Source organism: Dermacentor albipictus, chromosome 1 (assembly GCF_038994185.2).
Source record: "Dermacentor albipictus isolate Rhodes 1998 colony chromosome 1, USDA_Dalb.pri_finalv2, whole genome shotgun sequence".
NCBI classification, from domain to species: Eukaryota; Metazoa; Arthropoda; class Arachnida; order Ixodida; family Ixodidae; genus Dermacentor; species Dermacentor albipictus.
This window is the reverse complement of record NC_091821.1, coordinates 477418635-477438586: the sequence shown is the minus strand read 5'-3', so window position 1 is coordinate 477438586 and position 19952 is coordinate 477418635. Positions and strand designations below refer to the sequence as shown.

Sequence of the window (19952 nt, the reverse complement as noted above, 5' to 3'; positions counted from 1 at the left end):
TCCCAAACCCGGAGACTTTGGCGGAGGCCAACCACGACCAGTAGAGCACTCCACGTCAGCTCGTCTTGGAAGCTCCGCAGAGGCCCTCGGCGCAGACGACACGCTCGCGCACTATTGCCAGTTCTTCACTGCCCCGAAGTCCAGACAGACGGCGTGAGCGGTCACTGCGAACCCCAACGATGTCGAGGATCGCGCATCCCAGCGTCCTGCTGCTGCTGCTGGTTGCGGCGGCCGCGCTGCAACCGTCGGCGGCGGCGCGCCGCGAGTGCGGGCCCTGCGACCTGGACCGGTGCGAGCCCCCGCGGGGTCAGTGCCTGTCCGGCATCGTGCAGGACGCGTGCGGCTGCTGCATGGTGTGCGGCCAGCGCGAGGGCCAGCGCTGCTACCACCGTTCGGTGAAGGGCAGCCTGGCCGACGGGCCCTGCGGCGAGGACCTCGAGTGCCGGCTGCGGCGCGACCTGGCGCCGGGAGACCCCGCCGAGGCCCTGTGCGTCTGCTCGCGGCCGGAGCCCGTGTGCGGCTCGGACGGCGTCACCTACGACAACGTGTGCCAGCTGACCGAGCAGCGATACAGGCAGAGGAACGGACTCGAGGCAGCCTCGCGGGGACCCTGCTACACCGGTGCGTATACTGGGCGATACGAATCGGCCTCGGGGACCGCGTCGCGCTTTGCCGCGGGTCTTCTGGCGCCATCGCGGTCTTCTTGTTCCCGCAACGGCGCTGATAGATAGAAGCACACCTTGGCGCTCCTGGCGACTTTACATTAGCAAACGCGTTTCTAAAAGGCGTACATCGACTAATAAATTAATTATCTTCGCTGCAGTCGGTGAGCGTAGTTGCTGGAGAAGCTGCAGTTTCCATCGTTAGGGGTCTTTTTTTTTCTTCTTTTTTTAAGGGAAGCTTTCTTTTTAGCTCTTGCCCCCACTTTATTAGGATATATCTGTCTGGCCGAGTAAACTGGGGCGACGGCGGAGATCGTTTTTGTTTAAAGGTGCGTGGTAACTTGGCGGGTCAATCCTCATTGTTGTACGATATACGTAACCTGGTTACGGTTTAAGTGTGCTTTGTAACGCGCAGGCCAAACCTGGAAGTAGTGGAACTTCGCAGTATCCACACACCTCACATCGTTAACCATTTATCATCCCCTGAAGCGTATTTCGGCAGTTGTATGCAGTCTACTGCTCCGCGTATTCACACTCACACACAAAGGCCGAAACGATCGGAGGATGATTGTCAAAGTCCACTGGCGATGGCTTGACCTGGGGGGCTATTCAGAATAGCCCCCCAGATGTGCCTTAAACCCTATGTCAGGACCGATTACGTATGTTGAGCTCCTGAACTGATCGGCCACCCGCGTAAGTACGTAGCATCAACGAGCAGGGGATGTGTTGTCGCGGTCACACTGAATATTAACCCTTTAATTAAGAGGAAGATTTACCTCAGGAGATCTTATTTAAACACATAGGGGAAGTCGGGAAACTGTTTTGCTTGGCATCCACTGCACCGAATTCAATATGGCCTGTTACCTTTGGCGTAAAATGTGCCGACTGCAGGTAGCACACCTTTTTATTTAGGTCGTCGTTTGTCTTTTTTTTTTGCGAGAGCTGTTGAAAATCGCTAAATTCTTAAATGTTGGGTTTTTGAAGAATGAAAATTTTGAAAAATTGAAGTACCAAGTTATCGGGTCTGGAATCAGAAATTAAAATTTTGAAATTGGTATCGCGATTGTTCTAATCTCCACCTACTCAGACACCCAAAGTGGACAAAACTGATGTGTATTATTATCCGCCATGACATGTGCCACTAATTCGTGAGCAGGACTTTTGCGAAACCCTCGTAAATAATAGAACGACTTCGCGTAAGATGTAAGCTCATAAAACAAATTTAATTCTGGGGTTCTACGTGCTAAAAAAAAGGAAAGTAACTCCGTGGCGGGACTCCGGGTCAATTTTGACCACCTGGGGTTCTTTCACGTGCTCCTTGTGCATGGTCCACGGGTGTTGTAGCATTCCGCCCCTCATTCCGCCCCCCAGTGAACCACCGATATTCTATCAACATCAATGTATGATCCATTCGACCACGTCTCGACATAACATCTAAAGGACGTCCTACTCACATGTACTTTGCGAAGATCAAGTATCCGATGTCTAATTGACGTTCACTCGATCTACTTTAGAATGAGACTCTTTATGGACATTACATACTGACGTCATAGAGATGTACGCGCTACGTCACATCGGGTGGTTGTATTTTAGGTTTTCCTGAAGATTTTCCTAAGATACCGTATCGGACCTTAGAAAACGCTAAGTTCCCCGAGCTTTATCGCGCATGAAATGACATTCACATCGAATGTGGTACCTAGATATCGCAGAAGTAAAAGGTGGAGCCAGAAGCTCAGCTTAGCGAAGGCTCGTCGAGAATTTTCGGATAATTTTCGTTCCGCTACGTGGTAGCCCAGCGTCGCTGCTGGTCACACGACGTCTAATGGATGTTGTAGCAACATGGCGAAAAGAATGCTTTCTCAGAACGCACATGAATAGTTGCTGCGCCCCATAGACCTTTTTTTTTCAGTTTCCATACGACAGAATCATGTTCTCTTATTTGTTCAAACTATAGCTCGAAACCTATCATGACTGCATCCCCACATGTATTTATCTAATCTGCCTATTTACTGATACAATATAATTTTGAAATTTTTGTTAATTTCATATGCTCAGTGTTCCGTCCAGGAGAATGAGTGGGCGCTGCGTTTTCTCGTCGCGGGCATGTGTACCACACATGTGTGCCCGCAGTGTAACGCGATCTTGCTGTGTGGGCGTTCTTCCGCTCAGCGTCTTCTGCGAACGTTGTACAGAATTTGTCCTTTATACTACATGTGCTGTGGCATCTGCGAGTATGGCCCGCCAGCGTGAACTGAAAAATATGCACTGGATGTTCTGTAGACCTCTGCTTGCCTAAAGTGAAAATCACTAGAGCTCACATATGTGTAGCGGCGATATCCTTACAACGTTACAGCAACGTACGTGACCTAGGTGGGACTTAGATTATCCGTGGTATATGTGTTTGTAATGTTGTTTAGATAAACCTAGATATCTACAGGATGTGTGCAATGTCTGAAACATCATGTCCTATGGACATCTATGGAACATAGAAGGTTCCGGTAGATCTGAGGATTCCATCCACTGCCCCCGGGCTTTGTAGCGCAACACCGGAGCCACTACGCCACCGCGGCAGGTCTGCAAGCTCATGCGTCCCATTTGCCCGCTTCAGGTTATCTGTTCATGTGTTCATAGATAACTGCAATATCTGTCTTTTGCCGCTCGCAGGAAAAAAAAATGAAAAGAAAACAAAGTAATGAGACGATGAACCGCCTTGACAGCATGATCAAATGAAACCGATCTGACGAAAGTTCGGGGGGGAAAATGCCAGTTTCGACAAATATCCATGCATGCGATTAACGAAATTGGGAGTAATTTGGGTTCTGTGTTCAACTCGCATGGCGGCACATAAGGCATCAACGTGGGCCGAATTTCGCTCACAAGGGCACACACAAACACACGCGCGCACGCACACACATCCATCGCAGACGTATTCAAATCCGAGCAACTCATACATGAGAGACAGCGAAGCTGTTTAGGACAGTTCTCACGACCTGCGGGAGTCCTACATATGGTTACGGCTTGCCGCTTCCCGAAATTTATCCAAGGAGTTGCAAGTGCCTTCCCTACATCGAGTACAATTATTTCGCTATTATAGTATACGCTAGTCTTTCCAGACGCTTCATTATATCCGAGTTTAGTGCTTCTATCGCGTCTGCTGTCTGAGCTTAGCGCACTTCTATATAGTGCTCGCCACGAACGATGCGTGTTGCTTGTATTCCGCACCGGCTCTATACCGACCCCGACTGTGCGTTTAGCAGGCCCGGATTCCGAGCTGTGATCCAATCTGCGTCCCTGGCTGTTCACCAGCTCACATGCGACGTCGGCTGTCACTGTAAAACAATTTACACCCTCTGTAATAAAATTGTGAGCCCATGCCACAAGTCGGACACCGAGCTATTTTTCCTCGCCCTCCCAACTCCCTTTTCTTTTGGCGCAGTCCTAGCCTGCGCACGCTTATTCTCCTTGTGCCTGCAACTCGCACCCTAGCTTACACCCTTCTCTGGTGAATACCTCTACAATTCCTCCGAGTAGAGTGGCGCACTATTTCTTATACTTCGCCTGCCCATTTTGGTGTGTAAAGGAGTGAGTTACAGACATATTTAGACCATTTTTATGGTATAAATAATTTTACAGTGTACGCCACCACACGAAAACCGTCGTGCAACTCCCCTTAACATTCTCGCTGTAAAGAAAACGAGAACACTCTCTACGCTCGTGGCGTCGCTGCCGAAGTGATATATGTTTAAAGCCAGGGTCCCTCACCAGGTTTTTTTAACAAACGAGAGTAGCGTATTCATGACGGCCATGACAGTCGTGTGTGCGAAGTAGTACAGCGCTGCGCTACCCCCCACCCCTCCCCACGCCCCCGCGCGATAACAGCTGGCGCTTAAAACCAAACACCGCGTTCCTTCCCTCTCGAGGACGCCCGATCCCAGCCAGACAGCCACGGTCACCAGCACACATGCGTCGTCGCAGAGAAGCGTATCCCCGCAGGCCGGCTGTACCCGGTTTAGAGGCAAACCGGATGTGACGTGAGCCAGTGCCGTACTCCCTGCCCCCAGATAGGTACTTGTACGCCTAGGGAAAGACGCTGCTAGGTGCTGCTGCTAAATCCCTGTGGTTTCTGCCGGCTCACGTAGGTTCGTTCGCGTGGTCTTGTTACGCCTCGCTGGATCGTGTTCAGTCATGCCGTCCTTGCGCGGCGTCATTGTCGGCGAGTCAGGTTAAATTCTTTAATAGGTCGCGCCTGTGCCTAATTGAGTCTATTAAAGACTGCACATTCAGTTTTGCTGGCTACAATTCAGTGTGGCTGGCGTGGGCTGTCTCCACGATGCGCTTCGAGCGTGTCGATTTCGCCGTTCTTTATGTTGGCGGAAATGACCGTGAAAGCAACATGGATCTACAAGAAATATGCAACAACATCAAGGTAAGTCTACTGAAATCACAAAATTTGAAACAATAAGCGCTAATAGTTGTGTTTTCTTTTAAATTTTAGGCCTTGATTGTTCAGCGAGACGGCGCCCGTCGTGCTGGTTTTCAAGGTGCTCTCTCGCTGGCTAGAAGATGCTGATGCGGAACAGAAAATGCAAAAACGTCGCTTGCTCAACCGCAAATTGACGGCTACGCTGAAGCGCATGCCGTGTCTGCGGAATTTGAACCCCGAGGTATGGACCCCTTTTTTCCAGAGGCATGCCGTTACATACCGTCAGGAACACGCTTGGCTTATTTCTGACTCGGTAAAAAAATGTTTCACTTTTTCTCGCTGCTCGCTGCTGAAGAAATGCGGACCGTTTGTCGTAGTTGTCTCACAGGGTGGCATTACTGCGGTGAACAAAGCAAGTGTTGCCGTACATACTGTGCGCACTTCACCCTTTGTTGGGCGGTCGGAAAATATTGGTCCCACTATTCAGGGCAACTTCGCTACTCTGTAGCGGTGAAGTGTAATTTCTACCATTGAACGTTCCTGTGTAGACATGTTTCTGAATCACGTTAAGCACATTTTTTCGTCAATTTCTTTGTCAAACATGCGATAGAGCGGTTGCGCAGATTGTTTACTTCCCTTTCTACAATGTTTGGTTTATTCTGTCGCCGTCCTTCAAACCACCACAGCGGCAAATCGACTCTTTTGATCGAAATTCCGCGTTTTCATAATAGCTGAATTTTGGTGCGGTTAGGTGTCTAAATTTCTCGTGCCCACAGCTACCAAAACAGGTGATCAAATTATTAGCATCGCGAATAAATCGCATTCCTACATATGCAAGCTGCTACATATTTTTGATTGATTGATTGAATAACTTTAATGAGCGGTTCTTAAAACGAAACCCGCTTTGCCTCTTCCTTGCTCAGTGGGTGGTGGCTGCTGCAGTCCTGCCAATATTGGTCACTGTGTATGGCACTGGATATGTGCTGCTTGGCATGTGTCCAAATGGCAACTTGGTTACCTGTTAAGTGCAGCTCAACATGTACCACTGGGTAGACACGTAGAACAAGAGGCAAGAAATTAAGTATACAACAGGAAATTTAAGAAGTCAGCCACAGAGAAGTCTGAAAGTCGGCATCGAAAGCAACCGAGTATGGACAAAAATGAACTAAACGAGACCAGGACATGCATTGTGTGCAGAATTATAGAAGTAAACGAGTGGTTGCATTTTACTGAACATTACAAAGGCTTCACTTATAACCGATTTTCACATATGCATGGAATCTGCTAACTTTTCTGTGCAAAACTCTACCGGAAAGGATATATTGCATCCATCGGTGTTAATATATTTCCTAGCATATTTTCTCTTTTTCAGCCAACATACACATCCCCGTTAAATCAAATAGATCACTGTAGATGGCTGCCACAAGCATATTACAAGAACTGTGAATTGGAAGCTGTTGGCTACCTGTGGCACGAAGTCATGCAAGGGTACATGTAGTCTTTGTGTGCACATTGACTTCATGTTTTAGCAGGGAAGAAGTTTGGGTGTGTTGGTGGTATGCATTCAGACTGGGATACATAGCGCAAGTTAGCGCTCGTCCTGTGTTCTGCTTGTCCCTGTATAATTTTTTTGCGCTATGTATCCCAGTCTGAATTCATGTTTTACTCATTTGACTGGCTCCTATTGCACTCCGGCTGAATAGCAATAACACACAGGCCACTTTACGCTCGAGAAGCCTGCGAAAGCTGCAGGTACATTCATAAAAGTTCATAAGTACATGGCATTAGTGAAAAAAATTAAAACCTTTTCTGGTACAGCCGTGCGTTGTCGGAAGTGTCTCAATGCATTGCAGTGATTAAACAGGCACATATTGGCTGTACCACTTGGATTTCAGCGTGCACGCGTTGGCTGGATAAAAAATTCTACCATATTTTAACACCGAACATTAGCTCACGGGTGGAAAGCGCTGTTTCTGTTGTAAATAGATGTGGCTTGCACACAAGGTATGCTGCATGAACAGAAGGTGCTGCAGCCACATAACCTGACCTTTGATCTTCATTATGCTCACAGATTGAAGGGATGGAACTAAGTGCGTCTTTTAAATGCTTGATTTCAGCCAGTTAAATTTGCCAACACGGGGGATTCAAACCACTGGTGTCCATCTGCTGTTGGGCTGGATTCTCAATTTAGTGAGAATACTTGCTGCGTTCATTGGTGCTGACAGATATCAAGTCAGTTGTAGCTCGGCATTTACTGTATTCCGTTTGTCACCAAAATGCTAGAGAACCACTCGAGATCCTTCGATGTCAGCATCGTCATAATCAGTGGGCACCCCATAAGAAAAATAGGTCAATTTTGGATGGTATCCTTGCAAGTGTGAGAAGGCTAGGCCACAGAAACTCTAGTTTCTGATTTGTGCACTATTCAGCCACGTTAAAATGTGAGGAGCCTAGACATCTAAAAGACGAGGAGCAAGCAAATTGAATGTAGCTACCAAGCAAAAAATGTGGAAGCGTAAGCTGTTGATTTTTTACTCTAAAGGCACGTTCACACTGAAGACGGAGCGGCTAAACCGGGCAAAGCTCTTGGCCAGGCGGATAAAAGCAGGCGTTAAACGTGGCAGCAAGCCCGATCGCTTGTGGACCACTTTTTTTCCTGCCCGCCAGAGCTGTCCGCTTTGCTGCAGCCAATTGGAACACCAGACGACGCTGGCGTGTGCGCGATAAGGATGGACGACCGGTGCCAGGAGACGGCGACAAGTGCACCACAAAAACGTAAGATACTCCGCCTCGGCGGTGCGGGCAGCCAGGCAAGCTGTCCAGTATACAGGGTGTTTTAGCTAACTTGTGCCGAGGCTTTAAAAGAGAAAGACCGAAAGAAACTAGGCCTGCAGTACTCAAATGCAATCAATTCAGTAAACTACCCTTTTGAGCAACTTTAGTACTTACAGCTCATTGAGAAACATCTGCTTTATTTTTATGTGGTTATTTTTTCAGGACAAAAGAAAGTGCACAAAATCGAAAAAAAGTACCATGCAACTATGCACTTTTTAGCAGTGATGAACAATGCGGCATGCAGACAGGATGTAAAAAATATGCAGTTCCGACACACTGAAAATTATGTAAGCAGCTTTCTTTGCTGCTTCTGTTCGTTGATGGCATTTGGCAGTGATGTGTTAAATGTTACCTTGCATGCACCACTTGTGTTTGTAGTACAAAGAGCTCACAGACAGACGTGCGCTCCGATGCTCAAGGTGGTGTTGTGCACCATCCATATCCTGTGAGAGTAGTGGCACTGTCATTCCCTCACATGGCGCATCGCATGGCGGGTGAGGTAGAGAAATCCGTTTATTGAATCCTTAGGAGAAATAGTTGCTGCCACGTCCTGTGCCCGACAGAGCAGTGCCTGCTGGCCACCCAGTGTTGCAGTGTAGGGACATTGAAGTTTTGATGCTGGACCACCACATGCATACTGTCGTTTTGACGGCGTGGTGCTGTATTGCAGTTTTGCATCTGCACATCCTGTGTCAATTGTTGGCATGGACACACTTGCCGTGTTTATTTTTTTCAGAAATAGCATAAACATGCCATACCACACCTTGAACTATCATTATATTTTTAGTTTGCCCACAACTGTCACCATGTCTAGTTGTAGTGTTTTTCTTTTAAAGAGACTCCATACGAAAGATGCTTTCTGATGGCATCTTTACCTTCTCGTGTGATCATTCAGCGAGCACAAAGTACTGCAGCTTCTGCAATGCTTTTGTCTATTCCTTCCAGGCACACTACTCTCAATGTATCATTAGCGCTGAAATAGAATACCACCTGTTGCTCAGAGCAGCTTCAATATAGATTCTAATCGGAATAGGCAGACTTGTGGCAGTATACAACTTTCTATAGCCATAAAAGGCAAGCTAGCATAGTGGGGCATCTCAGTGCTCGTAAAAGCATTCAACTGCATGTATCTCCAAATAACTAAGCTCAAGCAGACACTGTCAATATCTGTGCTTGTCACGGTGAGTTGGTGCGGGAACTTGAAGGTGTCGCTTTTCCTTCATATTTGTGTGTCTCTTATGTTTTTGCTAAGGCTCTTGCCACAGCAAAGTTGCTCTTGTGGTATTTTAGAAGGGTAATTTACTAATCACCTAGGCGATGTCATTTCCTACATTTGGTTGCACCGTGTGCATCAGTGCAATAAAATGGGTCAAACGGCTTAATACAAGATGTTGCCAGGCCTTTTTGGCACGACACTTGTGGATAACATTTTGGTGTGGCTTGGGCGAGACCGAAAGAGAGAAATTTACACATACGAGCACAAAGGCCAGGCACTGTTCCCTTGTGGCCTGCACAACCACTAGAATAGCAGCTAGTCTTATCAATTCATACCGAGTATCACAAAGTGGATTATTGCAAGAACTGTAGCTTGGTTGATACAAGGCACTTACAGCTGCAGCTGAAACATGTGGTGTGATCAAAATGTACAAGGTTACAACACTCTTCACCCTTTTTGTATTTAAGACTTTTTAAACTTTGCCCGCAATTTGATTACAGCTTTCCAGAGTTCCTTGGAAAATCCGCCCATGCTCCTGCCATGTACATTGCCCCCCTCCTCGATGTGGCATGCAGTTGGAGAACAGTTGGAACAGTTGAAGAGGCGAAGAAAGGTCCACATTATAATAGGTTGTATGTAAATAAAACTGATTGAACACAACCGATTCGGCTTCCACTTTCGTCAAGACAATTGTCAGCAAACAAATGGAGTAATTTCAGTAGGGCGATACTAATAGTGCATAGAAATTCTTGGAAGCCTCGTCAGCTTTCTTGCTGTTAACAGGCTGTGTTGGTGAGGTGGTTTAGGCAGGGAATGCCAATTCATGAGGGATGGTCATGGCCACCATGTTCAATGTATGTGCAGCATCAATCAGTTCTCTAGACCGAGTGCACTAATGTCATGGCAGGCCAGCACTTCGTCGCATGATATATTTTCAAACCTCGCATGCTTTGGGGCTCTGAGAAAATTAATGAAGCATGAAACTAAAATCGGCATGTTGCAGTTTTCAATACAACCATCACTGCATTTGTCCATTCTTGAAACAAATTTTATTGTACCAAATGCATACAGAATTGTGGAATATCCGAAGTACATTTTGCTTGTTTTGGTCAAGCAGCTGGCAGAACAAAACCACAAAGTTCCAAAGCAGGAAGGTAACACTTCTTTTGAAGTACACGAGTGCAAAACTTGCCGCCAATTAAAAAAAGAAGGGAGCTGCGACACACCATTTCTTGGTTCTTTGACCATTTATTTTTTCTTTTGTGGCTGATGTTTAAAAATCCTTGCTATAGCAAATGCAAAGACATCAAAAATCAACGCACGACAGATATTGGTACTATGGTGTAAAGTAATGAAGATATAATTTTATGCACATTATTTCGTCTGAAATAGAGGGATATAGCACAAACGTTGCTCTTCAATCCCAATAAAATATAAGGAACTCGGCTACAAGAGGGCTACGGCTTCTGTAATGTGCAGCTATACTTAAGTACACAAGCATTTTTGGAATCTGCCTCTACCTGGGTGCAGCTTTGTGACCTGGAATGAAAAGCCACAGCCATTGAGCAGCTGCAGTGGTGACATCACAGTAAAAGGGAATGGCGAAAAATTAAAACAATAATATGGCCATGCAACTTGCAACAAATCAGATAGGTCACCTGAAGCTTCTATTTCCAATTTTTCTGGTGTTGCATAGAAGGGCAAAAATCTTGAAATAGTGTACGACTTTCATGCATAAACAATTGTGCATATCTGCTTTTTTTTAACCGTGCAGATATTTAGCAAAAAGTTTTGAGCACGGAGAGCCCAGCGTTTTTGCAAAGGAGTTTCTAGGTGAGGTGGACACACTATGCTGCTAATAATGCGAGTTTCAGAAAATTAATTTTGAAAAATTCAGTCACTTTTTTTATTAGTAACTTGGCGGCAGCCTTCTAAATGGCATATTTGGAGGCAGTCGCATGTGAACGCACACCCTTTCTTTTTCTAAATCTCGAAAATTGCACTTATTTTGAGATATTCATTATCACGCTCAATTGAGTACAATCAAAACTTGGTGCATCCTCCTCCACATCAGGCAGCAGTGCCCTGTCAAGAAGTGTGGGACAAAGCTTAAATGATAGCCTGATATGGCACACTGACGCACATGCTTGCCAGGCAAAGTGTGTCGTATCAGCAGCTACAATGACTGGCCAAGATGTTTCCATCTGATGAGATAGCGGGACCTTCTTTTTTGCACTCCCAGCACACTCAGTTCCAATATTGCCTCGATTTGCCAGTGAAATTCAATGATGAATATCTTGAATTAGGTGCAACTTTCAAGATTTGTAAGAAATGAGAGTGCATTAGAGGAATTCCTCTGCAAGAATGCCACATTTTCCGCGCTCATAACTTGAAAACAAGAAAATCTGTACGGTAATAAAAGACGCCCTATACGTATACAGTGCATTGGAGCATTTCATGCAACCAATATTCAAGCACCTTCTGTCTACAAAGAATTCATAAAGCAAATTTATGCACTAATACTGGAATCAGTTACGAGCACTGGAAATGCAAACACTGTTACGAACCCTGGTCACATGCCAGGCATTGTGTTGCTGCTCTCTGCGTAGGGCCTATGAATAAAAACCACCTTCAACATCGCACAGTAAGCTACTAATTGCTATGTGTAGGAAGACTTACAGTTCTTCAAATGCAATTATGACCTAGACATTCTAAAGCTTTTCTAATAATGTACTTTTAGTGAACAAGTCCCCAAAACTTGGAACAACTCTGAAGCTATAATGCCATTATTATCTGAAAGATGCACTACACATTTTTTTAACGCAGTAAGGAAACATTCATAATCGACAATGCCACCATAGACATGAGAGTCATAATATTGCACTGCGTGCAGCAAGGATAGCACAATCTCGCACAAAAGATTAGTCTCTCCCGCAGCCTTTGAGACCCCCTTTATTATGTCTCGCTTATGATGCCGTAACATAGTACGAAACCATGATGACGTAACTTATGATCGTGAGTTACTCTTGAAAGAAAGCTTGTGCACACATGCATATTCCTGCATTGTAACTCTGGAGTGCACTTACAGTAAGGACACTGTGAAAAGAAGAAAAATAAGGCCAACAGCAAGAACCAGGCAGCGCAGTGCGATTTGCACCTTCTCGGCTGTTGTCGGTTTAAGTCACCTTTGCTGCAGCAGAGTCGTGTTATGCGGCGAAGCATATTTATCATCAAGCAGTGAAGCATATCTGAAGTTAAAGGAGACACTGTCACGGGGCCCCTGCGGGTGCTTATGGTTACCCAACACTAGCTTAAGTACCTATACTGTGACCTCTTCATGCATTTGGACAACACCAATCGCCATGTGTAAACCTCTGTGTTCACTGCTAATCTTGCCAAGAGCCTAAATTGTTCCAAACTACAAATTTCACCAAGTGGCAAACTTGGCAATGCTTCTGGAACCTCATTCTAAAGTACTTTAATACTACCAGGATGCTTCAATGTCAAACTGGATTAACAACCTGAGATGAAATTGCGCCAGCTTCTAACTTTCTGAATGTTTGCTTCACCTCCTACATCAGTGAGTAGGCAGTGTTCAATTGGCGCTCCCGCTTCACCAAGCAGACGACCGCTGACGAAAGCACAGTGAAGGCGAATAATGAGAGCGCAAGCAAACATTCAGAATGCGAGATCTCGCCCTTGGATTTAGAGAAAGGAAGGGTAATTTCATCACCAAGGAACCGAAGTATGCATTCAACAATAAAAGCTTCTGAACGGGCCACTTCCACATCAGCACTGTGGAAAGACTCTGATGAGCTTATCAACCAGCAGAAATTTTCACTCGTGGCAGAAATTTTCACTACCACAATCGCAGGTTTAAAGATATTTGCATGATGACATTTTGGTCCAAAAAGAAGATCCGTTTGAGCGATGGTGTAAGCGTGGTGCCCACTGTTGGCTCGGCTTGCGAAGGGCGACCTGCTGATACCAGACACTTAAGCAGCTCTTTTTGATGTCTGAATCGATGGTGACATGCACTAGGTGTCACTGCTCTTCGAACATGTTGAGCTGTTGTCCTTGCTTCATGAAACATTAAGTAACTACAATTATGACATTGTCAAACAAAAGTGTTGTATTAGAGAATTTTGTTAACCACGAAGCATAATATCCCTGTACATTATTTGCTATGCAGTCTATGTAGTATAACTATTTTGCACCTCTGGTTGGTGAAAAGAAATGGATTTTTGCAATACCAATAGTATTAATATTCGAAAAATATTCGCTTCGCACTTAGGTTTCATTATTCGAATTAGCTTTGAAATTAAAAAATTGATATTTCCACACCCATAGTTTTTACTCAAATACCTGGAGCATAAGTCATTTGAGGACGTAACTTCAGGAATAGCAACAGTATGCCACCAAAGAGTCAACACAGTTCAAATTTTTTTTACATTCTTTTACAATTGTTTTCTACTGTACAACATTAAAACGATCTTAAGCCTCAATAATTGACTAAACTAAGCTTTGATAACAGCTGCATGCTTGGAACGAACGGTGCATGTTCCAGCCACTCTAGGGTAGCAGTTTAGGGTAAAAAATATCTGTTGCTTAGGAATGCCACTTGGTGACCTTGTGCAGAGAAATCCCAGCTGGACTTTGCCATTTGAAGCTGCTGCGCACAATGGCTAATCACTGGCTTCTTTGGTCTTCTCGATGGCATCTACTTGCTTGAGAAGCTCGACCTCAATGACGTCTGACCACTGGCAGCACATATTTCTGTTTATCACAGATAAAAATTGCCTATGAGCTCTTATTTCGCCCAAAACACAGACTTTTGCCACATTTAAGAAAGTGGCACTCTCCAAGTCAGTGTGGTCAGCATGTCTGGCATGCACTTTTATCTCCTGCGTCAGAGTGGAGTTACTATCCTAAATTAATGTGCTACAGAGATGACAGAGAGGTTGGCAAAGAAGTTATGTGCCCAGACAGAAAGAATGATAATATTTATGTCTACTGCAATCAAAGCCATCTATTTGAGCACCTTGCACCACCAGAGAAATCCTAATGGCTTCCTTTTCTTCCATCTCATAATGTGGGCGGTTACACCCCATTAAATGGTCCCTAAGATGGTTTTTGTCAACCCTGAGGAAATCTCTCACAGAAAACTTGTAGACAGTCTTGATAAGTGTTGTCAGATTACCTTTCAATGTGTCCTTTATCATCACTGTGGTGATCGTAATTTCAATTCATGTGCAGCACTCACACAGTGTGCACTCCTTGCAGACATCTGTAACTAGTGGCAGTTTACCAGCATACTTGAAGGGAGGAAAAAAGAGCATGGCCACACCAACCACATCACAGCATGTGCATACATCAGATGACATTGTGGAACCTAATTCTATGTCAGCAGGAAATGCATGGCTGCTGTCGCTATTTCGAGTGCAAATATTTGTCCCACGGGTACAGAGAAGTCATTATGGCAACCACATAATCCAGGCAGCTTAGTGCTGGGCAACTGCAATATTTATGAAGCAGCACACTGCATTCAAAGCCAGGCACTGTCACACTTGTCTGGGAAAATCGGTGCTTGTATACACAGGGGCTGGACCATTTCAAACCACAGTCACATTGGAACTCTGTCCACTCTCGTAGGGTGCATTTTCTGTGTAGTCACTGCCACTGCAGGAATAATTTTCTTCGAACTGCACAAACAGAAAATTGTAGCACTGTGCTCTGCAGTGCTTGGTGCAAAGGCAGAGCAGCCATGAGCCTTCTCCCATCCACAATTCAGAAATCCGCCAATACATAGATGGGTTACAGTGGCATCTCTACAGGCAGCACACACCACCTATATGCTGCCACTTAGATTGAAACACACTGAGGGTCTCCATGCCTTTATGTAAATGCTCAAATATACTACAGGACAGGATCTTTAGGGAATAAAGGTTGTTTCACGGTCCTCATATCTATGCTATGACAAAGCCAACTCCAACTGCACAGGTAGAAATTGCTGTGGAAAATTAAATTTTACAGTTCCATGTACCATATTTTCCATACAGTACTATAGCCTGCAGGATCTAATTTGGGCTGAAAAGCCCCTCTCATTAAGCACCATGGCAAATTTTAGTTATAGGTACATTGGAAGTTGTAAGATGCCGTCAAGGGAGCATTTCCTCAAACAAATATTTCTAATTAGTTCATTATTAAAGGAAATGGAAGAAATTGAAATGTTGCATTTTCACGCTGCCAGGACGCGAGTGCTAAAAGTGACGGCACTCAGCCCCTTTGCCTCCTAGTGATCTTCCTTCTTCATCTTCCCCCATGACGGAGCCAAGGGTTCACGTCATACTCGCTTACGAGCCGTCTTTTCTTTCCTTTTTTTCTTCTCTTCCTTTTTTGCTGTGGGGCACATATCCAGGGATGGCATTTAACATTGGTTGGCTTACGAAAGTCACGTGCCATGGTTGGTGATATTGCAGGCAGCACGTTTTACATAGAGACATTTGTGCATGTAACCTTGACTCTGGCTGAAGCAGGGCTTCGTTGAGACCATGATGGCTTTTGTTTAAAATTTCAGTTGTTTTCCCACTGTGCATCATTTTGATAATTTGGAGACAGGATTGTTAGTGTGTGATCTATGCACTGCACTTGTCGGTTTGCAACTTCCAATCTTGGTGAGATGCCTTTTCATATAACAAAGTGCAACTGAACTTCCTGAAGGCATTTGCCTCCTATGTTCAAGGGAAGCAGCCCACATCCGCATACCTTATTCACAGATGTCAATTCTTTTTTTGTTGCTGCTCCGTATTAAAGATGGGAACCCAAGACTGTGGAAGTAGCATGGGCTTGGTGGTCTGGAGCTTACCATTGGTTGTCGGATCGTGCCGCTGACTGCATTTTGCAGCGGCTCATGAGTGCCAAGGGGGCCAGGCAGGAGATACGGCAACAATTCAACGAGTAGCAATGAATGTTTACTTCACATTGTTACGGAGTGGTCAACTCTGCAAGTTTCCCGATGGTGAGCGACAGACATGCTAGTTTGCTCAAAAACTGAAGGCTGAAGTCCATTAGCGAAGACGTCCTTTATAGTGTTTGGAATACCCTCGCTCAAGAAAAGGAGAGAGAAAACACTCTCCACGCTGGCGGCTGCCGCTCGATACATGGAAGTGTTCAACTAATTTTCTAACCCCCACTGGCTCAGAAGGAAAGGCACTGACATGCGCATACACACACACACACGCACACAACGCTGGCATCTTCCCTGCCGAGGACAAAGAGAAATAACGAATGCACACACGAAGCTTAATCGTCCCACTTGCTGAAGGGAGACAACACTGTGGAGACTAAGCAGACATCAGGGTGTTGTGCAAGCCGTGGGTAAGAAGGCGAAAATGCCTGCACAAATGATAAGGTCTTATTGCTATTGGGGCCTCCTAGGCGTTTTCCAACGGTTGCAGGCGGCTCGGCGTATCTAAAGGGTCCAGCCTTTCGCTGTTGCTTTGGTGGCGCGACACAAATCGTTGACCACACAGGCCAGTCATAACATCAGTTCTTGTGACTAGTTCTTGTGCACGCTCACGGACACTGAGCTTGAACGACGCCATGAATGCTCTGTCTTTTCAGTGCTATTAGAACTGTTCTTGTATTTTCTGTGTATACGAAGTCGATTATAAATCTCTTGTGCATTTTGCAACGTGGCCTTAAATATCCAAGCACTGAAACGCAGCCACATGATCAGAGTAAGCAGCATTCACTTGCATATCATGAGTTGCCAGAATAAATTGAAAATATTGTGCTGCGACTATCATTACTGCGTCATGAAGCAACCAGAAATGACAGTACCATGCTTCACAATGCGACTTTCATTTCTCCCCTGGTGCACTTGTACTTCTCTGGTCCCCTTTCCACTGTGTAGAGCTCCCAGAAAAGCTTTTCTCAGGACAGGGGACCATACTGTGCGCTCAACCAGGTGGCACCCATCACCACAACATTGCCCCAATCAGTCTCACCTTGTCATCTCTCGTCCTGTCCAGTGACGTTCTTCACATTTCAAGGATGAAGGTTTAGCACTGTGCTTCCGATGACTCTTTAGAGCTCTGGGACAGTGCTTCCGCTGCCAGGGATAATGCTACAGAACAGCGAGTCCACTGACGCAGGTACGCAATGTTTGAAGAGACAAAGATAAAACCTTGTGCAGGCTGTCCGACATGCATATACATCTTTTTCTGCGCCTCTTTCTAAGCAACAATGCTTTCACTGGTGAACAGGAAGGCAGCCTTTGTTTCTTTTTTTCATTATCGTTTCTCAGTTTTACAAGGCCATAAAAAAAATAAAGAAAACAGAAAAGATTGCGAACCAGCCCTGCAATTTTCTTGAATTATTGGAAACGAATATGTGCGAACAGAGGATGCCAAATGAAATGAACAGCCAGGTGCAACAACAAGTCACATCATTCAGGTGGTGCAGGCGGTTTGGGAGGCCCATAAAATGCCTTAATAATGGGATTTATTTGACCGTGAACATGGTGAGAAGGCTGCTTCTGCCTTGCAGTGGTATAAAGACTGCTGCATGTCTGGAGGTTAAATGCTCATCATTCTATCATGCATGGAAGTATTCCGACTATTTAGTGGAGACATGGGAAAGCCACTCAAGCCTACATTAGCAAAATGTGTGGTACTGATTACAGCGAACGCACTCCCTCCATGTTCATGCAACCGAATGTACACATACTGAAAGCTGAGGTGTACCTGACGAGTGTAGCATTGTGATGCTTGCCAACAGCCCATAGGACAGGAAAGGCAAATCCCTGTGCACGCATAGTGAATTCGTCACTACTGTGCATGCTCATTTCGGCAAACTGGCATAACAGATGTATTGCGAGTGCAATATGTGACTGTAAAGCATGTGGCGCGTCTTTGTCACCATAGCTTGAGCTTGGTGAGAATCAAGTGGTTTGATAAATGTACAACAGAGTCAGCAATGGTGGGACAGTTCTTAGAAACTTCAAAGCATGCCCGTCTGGCTCTACAATGTAAAAAAAAAATTGGCTTTGATCCAAGAGCCAGATCTTTCTGACTGGGCAACATTCATGCACCAGCTTTGTCAGTTTTTTTATGCTCCCACTACTTGTGCTGAGGTTGTGAGAAAGGCCTGGAGAGAGTATACAATTAGAGAATCATGTACCTCTTACATTGTGGATGTCCTGGAATTGTGCTAACGCATGAACACCACCACGTCTCAAAATGATCGAATGCGACATATTAAAGGCACAAGCACTGTTACCTTATATGCCCTTGGTATGCAGAACCCCAGCACTTCTAAGGAACCGCTTTATTCGTGCCGAGCTAGAGCTATGGCGAGGAAGAAGCGACACACTACGTACGGATGAGGAAGATGAAGGAAAGCCACATTGCGCTCACAATATCGCTAACGTGGTAGTTTCCCAAAGGAAGCGGTCACACTACTGCGTATAAAGTGTATGCACAGGGATACTCATGTCTTCCCTGTCCAAGGGATTGGTGGCAAGCACCACAGAGCAGCACTGGTCAGGTGCATTCCAGTTAAATTCTTAAGAATTGAGAAAAGGCCGATTCCACACAAAGCAACGACCTGACACCCTTGCCAACAAATATGTTGAACTGGCATTGAGTTTCAGGTATTTGCGGCCACACATACGTAAACCAATGGGCAAGGTTCTGACTGGTGTTGTAGAAGTCGCGGGGCGCTTTTTTCGTTGCGACTATAGATCGGATTCATTTACAAGTACTGCTCCAGGAGGGCACATGTAACCGGCAAACAGAGGCCTCAGGAGAGCATTAGACTGGAAGCAGGGCGGTCCCAAACTGGAAGCAGGTTATGTTGCCCCAACCCACGGACCACCCTGACTCCTGCTTTCTTGTCCGCGAAAGCGGACAGCTGATCTTAAAATGCGTCAGAAAATTCGGGAAGTACGACTTACACACAGCCTACGGGCATCATAGATATACTACTAGCACGCGCAGGCCTCGGCGAGCCCCAACCCATGGACCAGTCCGGGTTCTAGCTCTGGTGTCCCCGTTACCGATTTGGTGTCCTGGAGACGCCGCCAATAATATGAAATAGTGACACGTTGTTACTAGTAAAAAAACACGATTTAAGCCGCTAACGCTACGTTCAGCACTGCCGCGCCCAACAACTTCTGCAACACCTGTGAGAACTTCGCCAATCAATGGTTGTTCTTGGCAATACTTAGAACTTGTGAATTTTGTGTACCGTTCATGCTTAACTTTGTAGTGCACTGTGGCTTAATGAAGCACTACGCTTGCGTGTAGCATACGTACACATCTTACCTGATAGACGGTGAACGGGGTCTTGTACATATATCCGCTGAAGAAGAAAAGACTACACCTTCACATGTGTTAAAACACATGCCAAACTTGAAAAAACAAACGTACAATGAACCTCCACACGTTAAAATAGCAAAAGAATCACTTATAAGGCGAAAACTATTGAAAACTTCGCAAGCGCCACGGCAAGCGCAAATCCGCCATTGCTGCTGATATTGATGTTGATCAGGCTGTCCCCTTGCGATCGAGTCGGCAAGCGCGCGGAAGCGCGTTTCTTTATTCTATGGAAGCGCAATTGGCGCAATGTAGCCAAAATAAGTAAATAAAGAAAACTGTGCATCAACTCCAAATACACACACGCAAAATAAAATAGTCGGGATTCTCTATAGCGATGTTTCCAACCCCTTGACTGATATTTCATACAGCTCGTTGCATTAATTAAAATACCTGCAGTGCATTGTTTTCATAACGCGCAAAAAAAAAATTCTGCG

The 19952-nt window shown here is 45.4% G+C and overlaps 1 protein-coding gene and 2 long non-coding RNA genes across 4 annotated transcripts in view; 2 read left to right on the top strand and 1 right to left on the bottom strand.

Moving 5' to 3' along the window:
- LOC135900245 (insulin-like growth factor-binding protein-related protein 1) overlaps positions 1-19952 on the top strand; it is a 69170-nt gene continuing 49218 nt past the window's right edge. Inside the window, exon 1 of the mRNA XM_070532514.1 lies at positions 1-621. Coding sequence (XP_070388615.1) covers positions 180-621 — 442 coding nt within the window. The 5' untranslated portion in view covers positions 1-179. The remainder of the gene's footprint in view (positions 622-19952) is intronic.
- LOC139054852 (uncharacterized) lies at positions 3420-9792 on the top strand. Its single transcript, XR_011511553.1, has 4 exons — positions 3420-5088; positions 5158-5326; positions 7628-7860; positions 9637-9792. It is a non-coding gene; the product is annotated as an uncharacterized lncRNA (long non-coding RNA).
- Positions 10163-19815, bottom strand: LOC135908859 (uncharacterized). Of its 2 annotated transcripts, none has more exons than XR_011511554.1 (2): positions 19465-19815; positions 10163-17942 (listed from the first exon to the last, which is right to left on the bottom strand). It is a non-coding gene; the product is annotated as an uncharacterized lncRNA (long non-coding RNA). The 2 variants fall into 2 exon arrangements; XR_011511555.1 differs by having other exon boundaries at positions 10163-17283.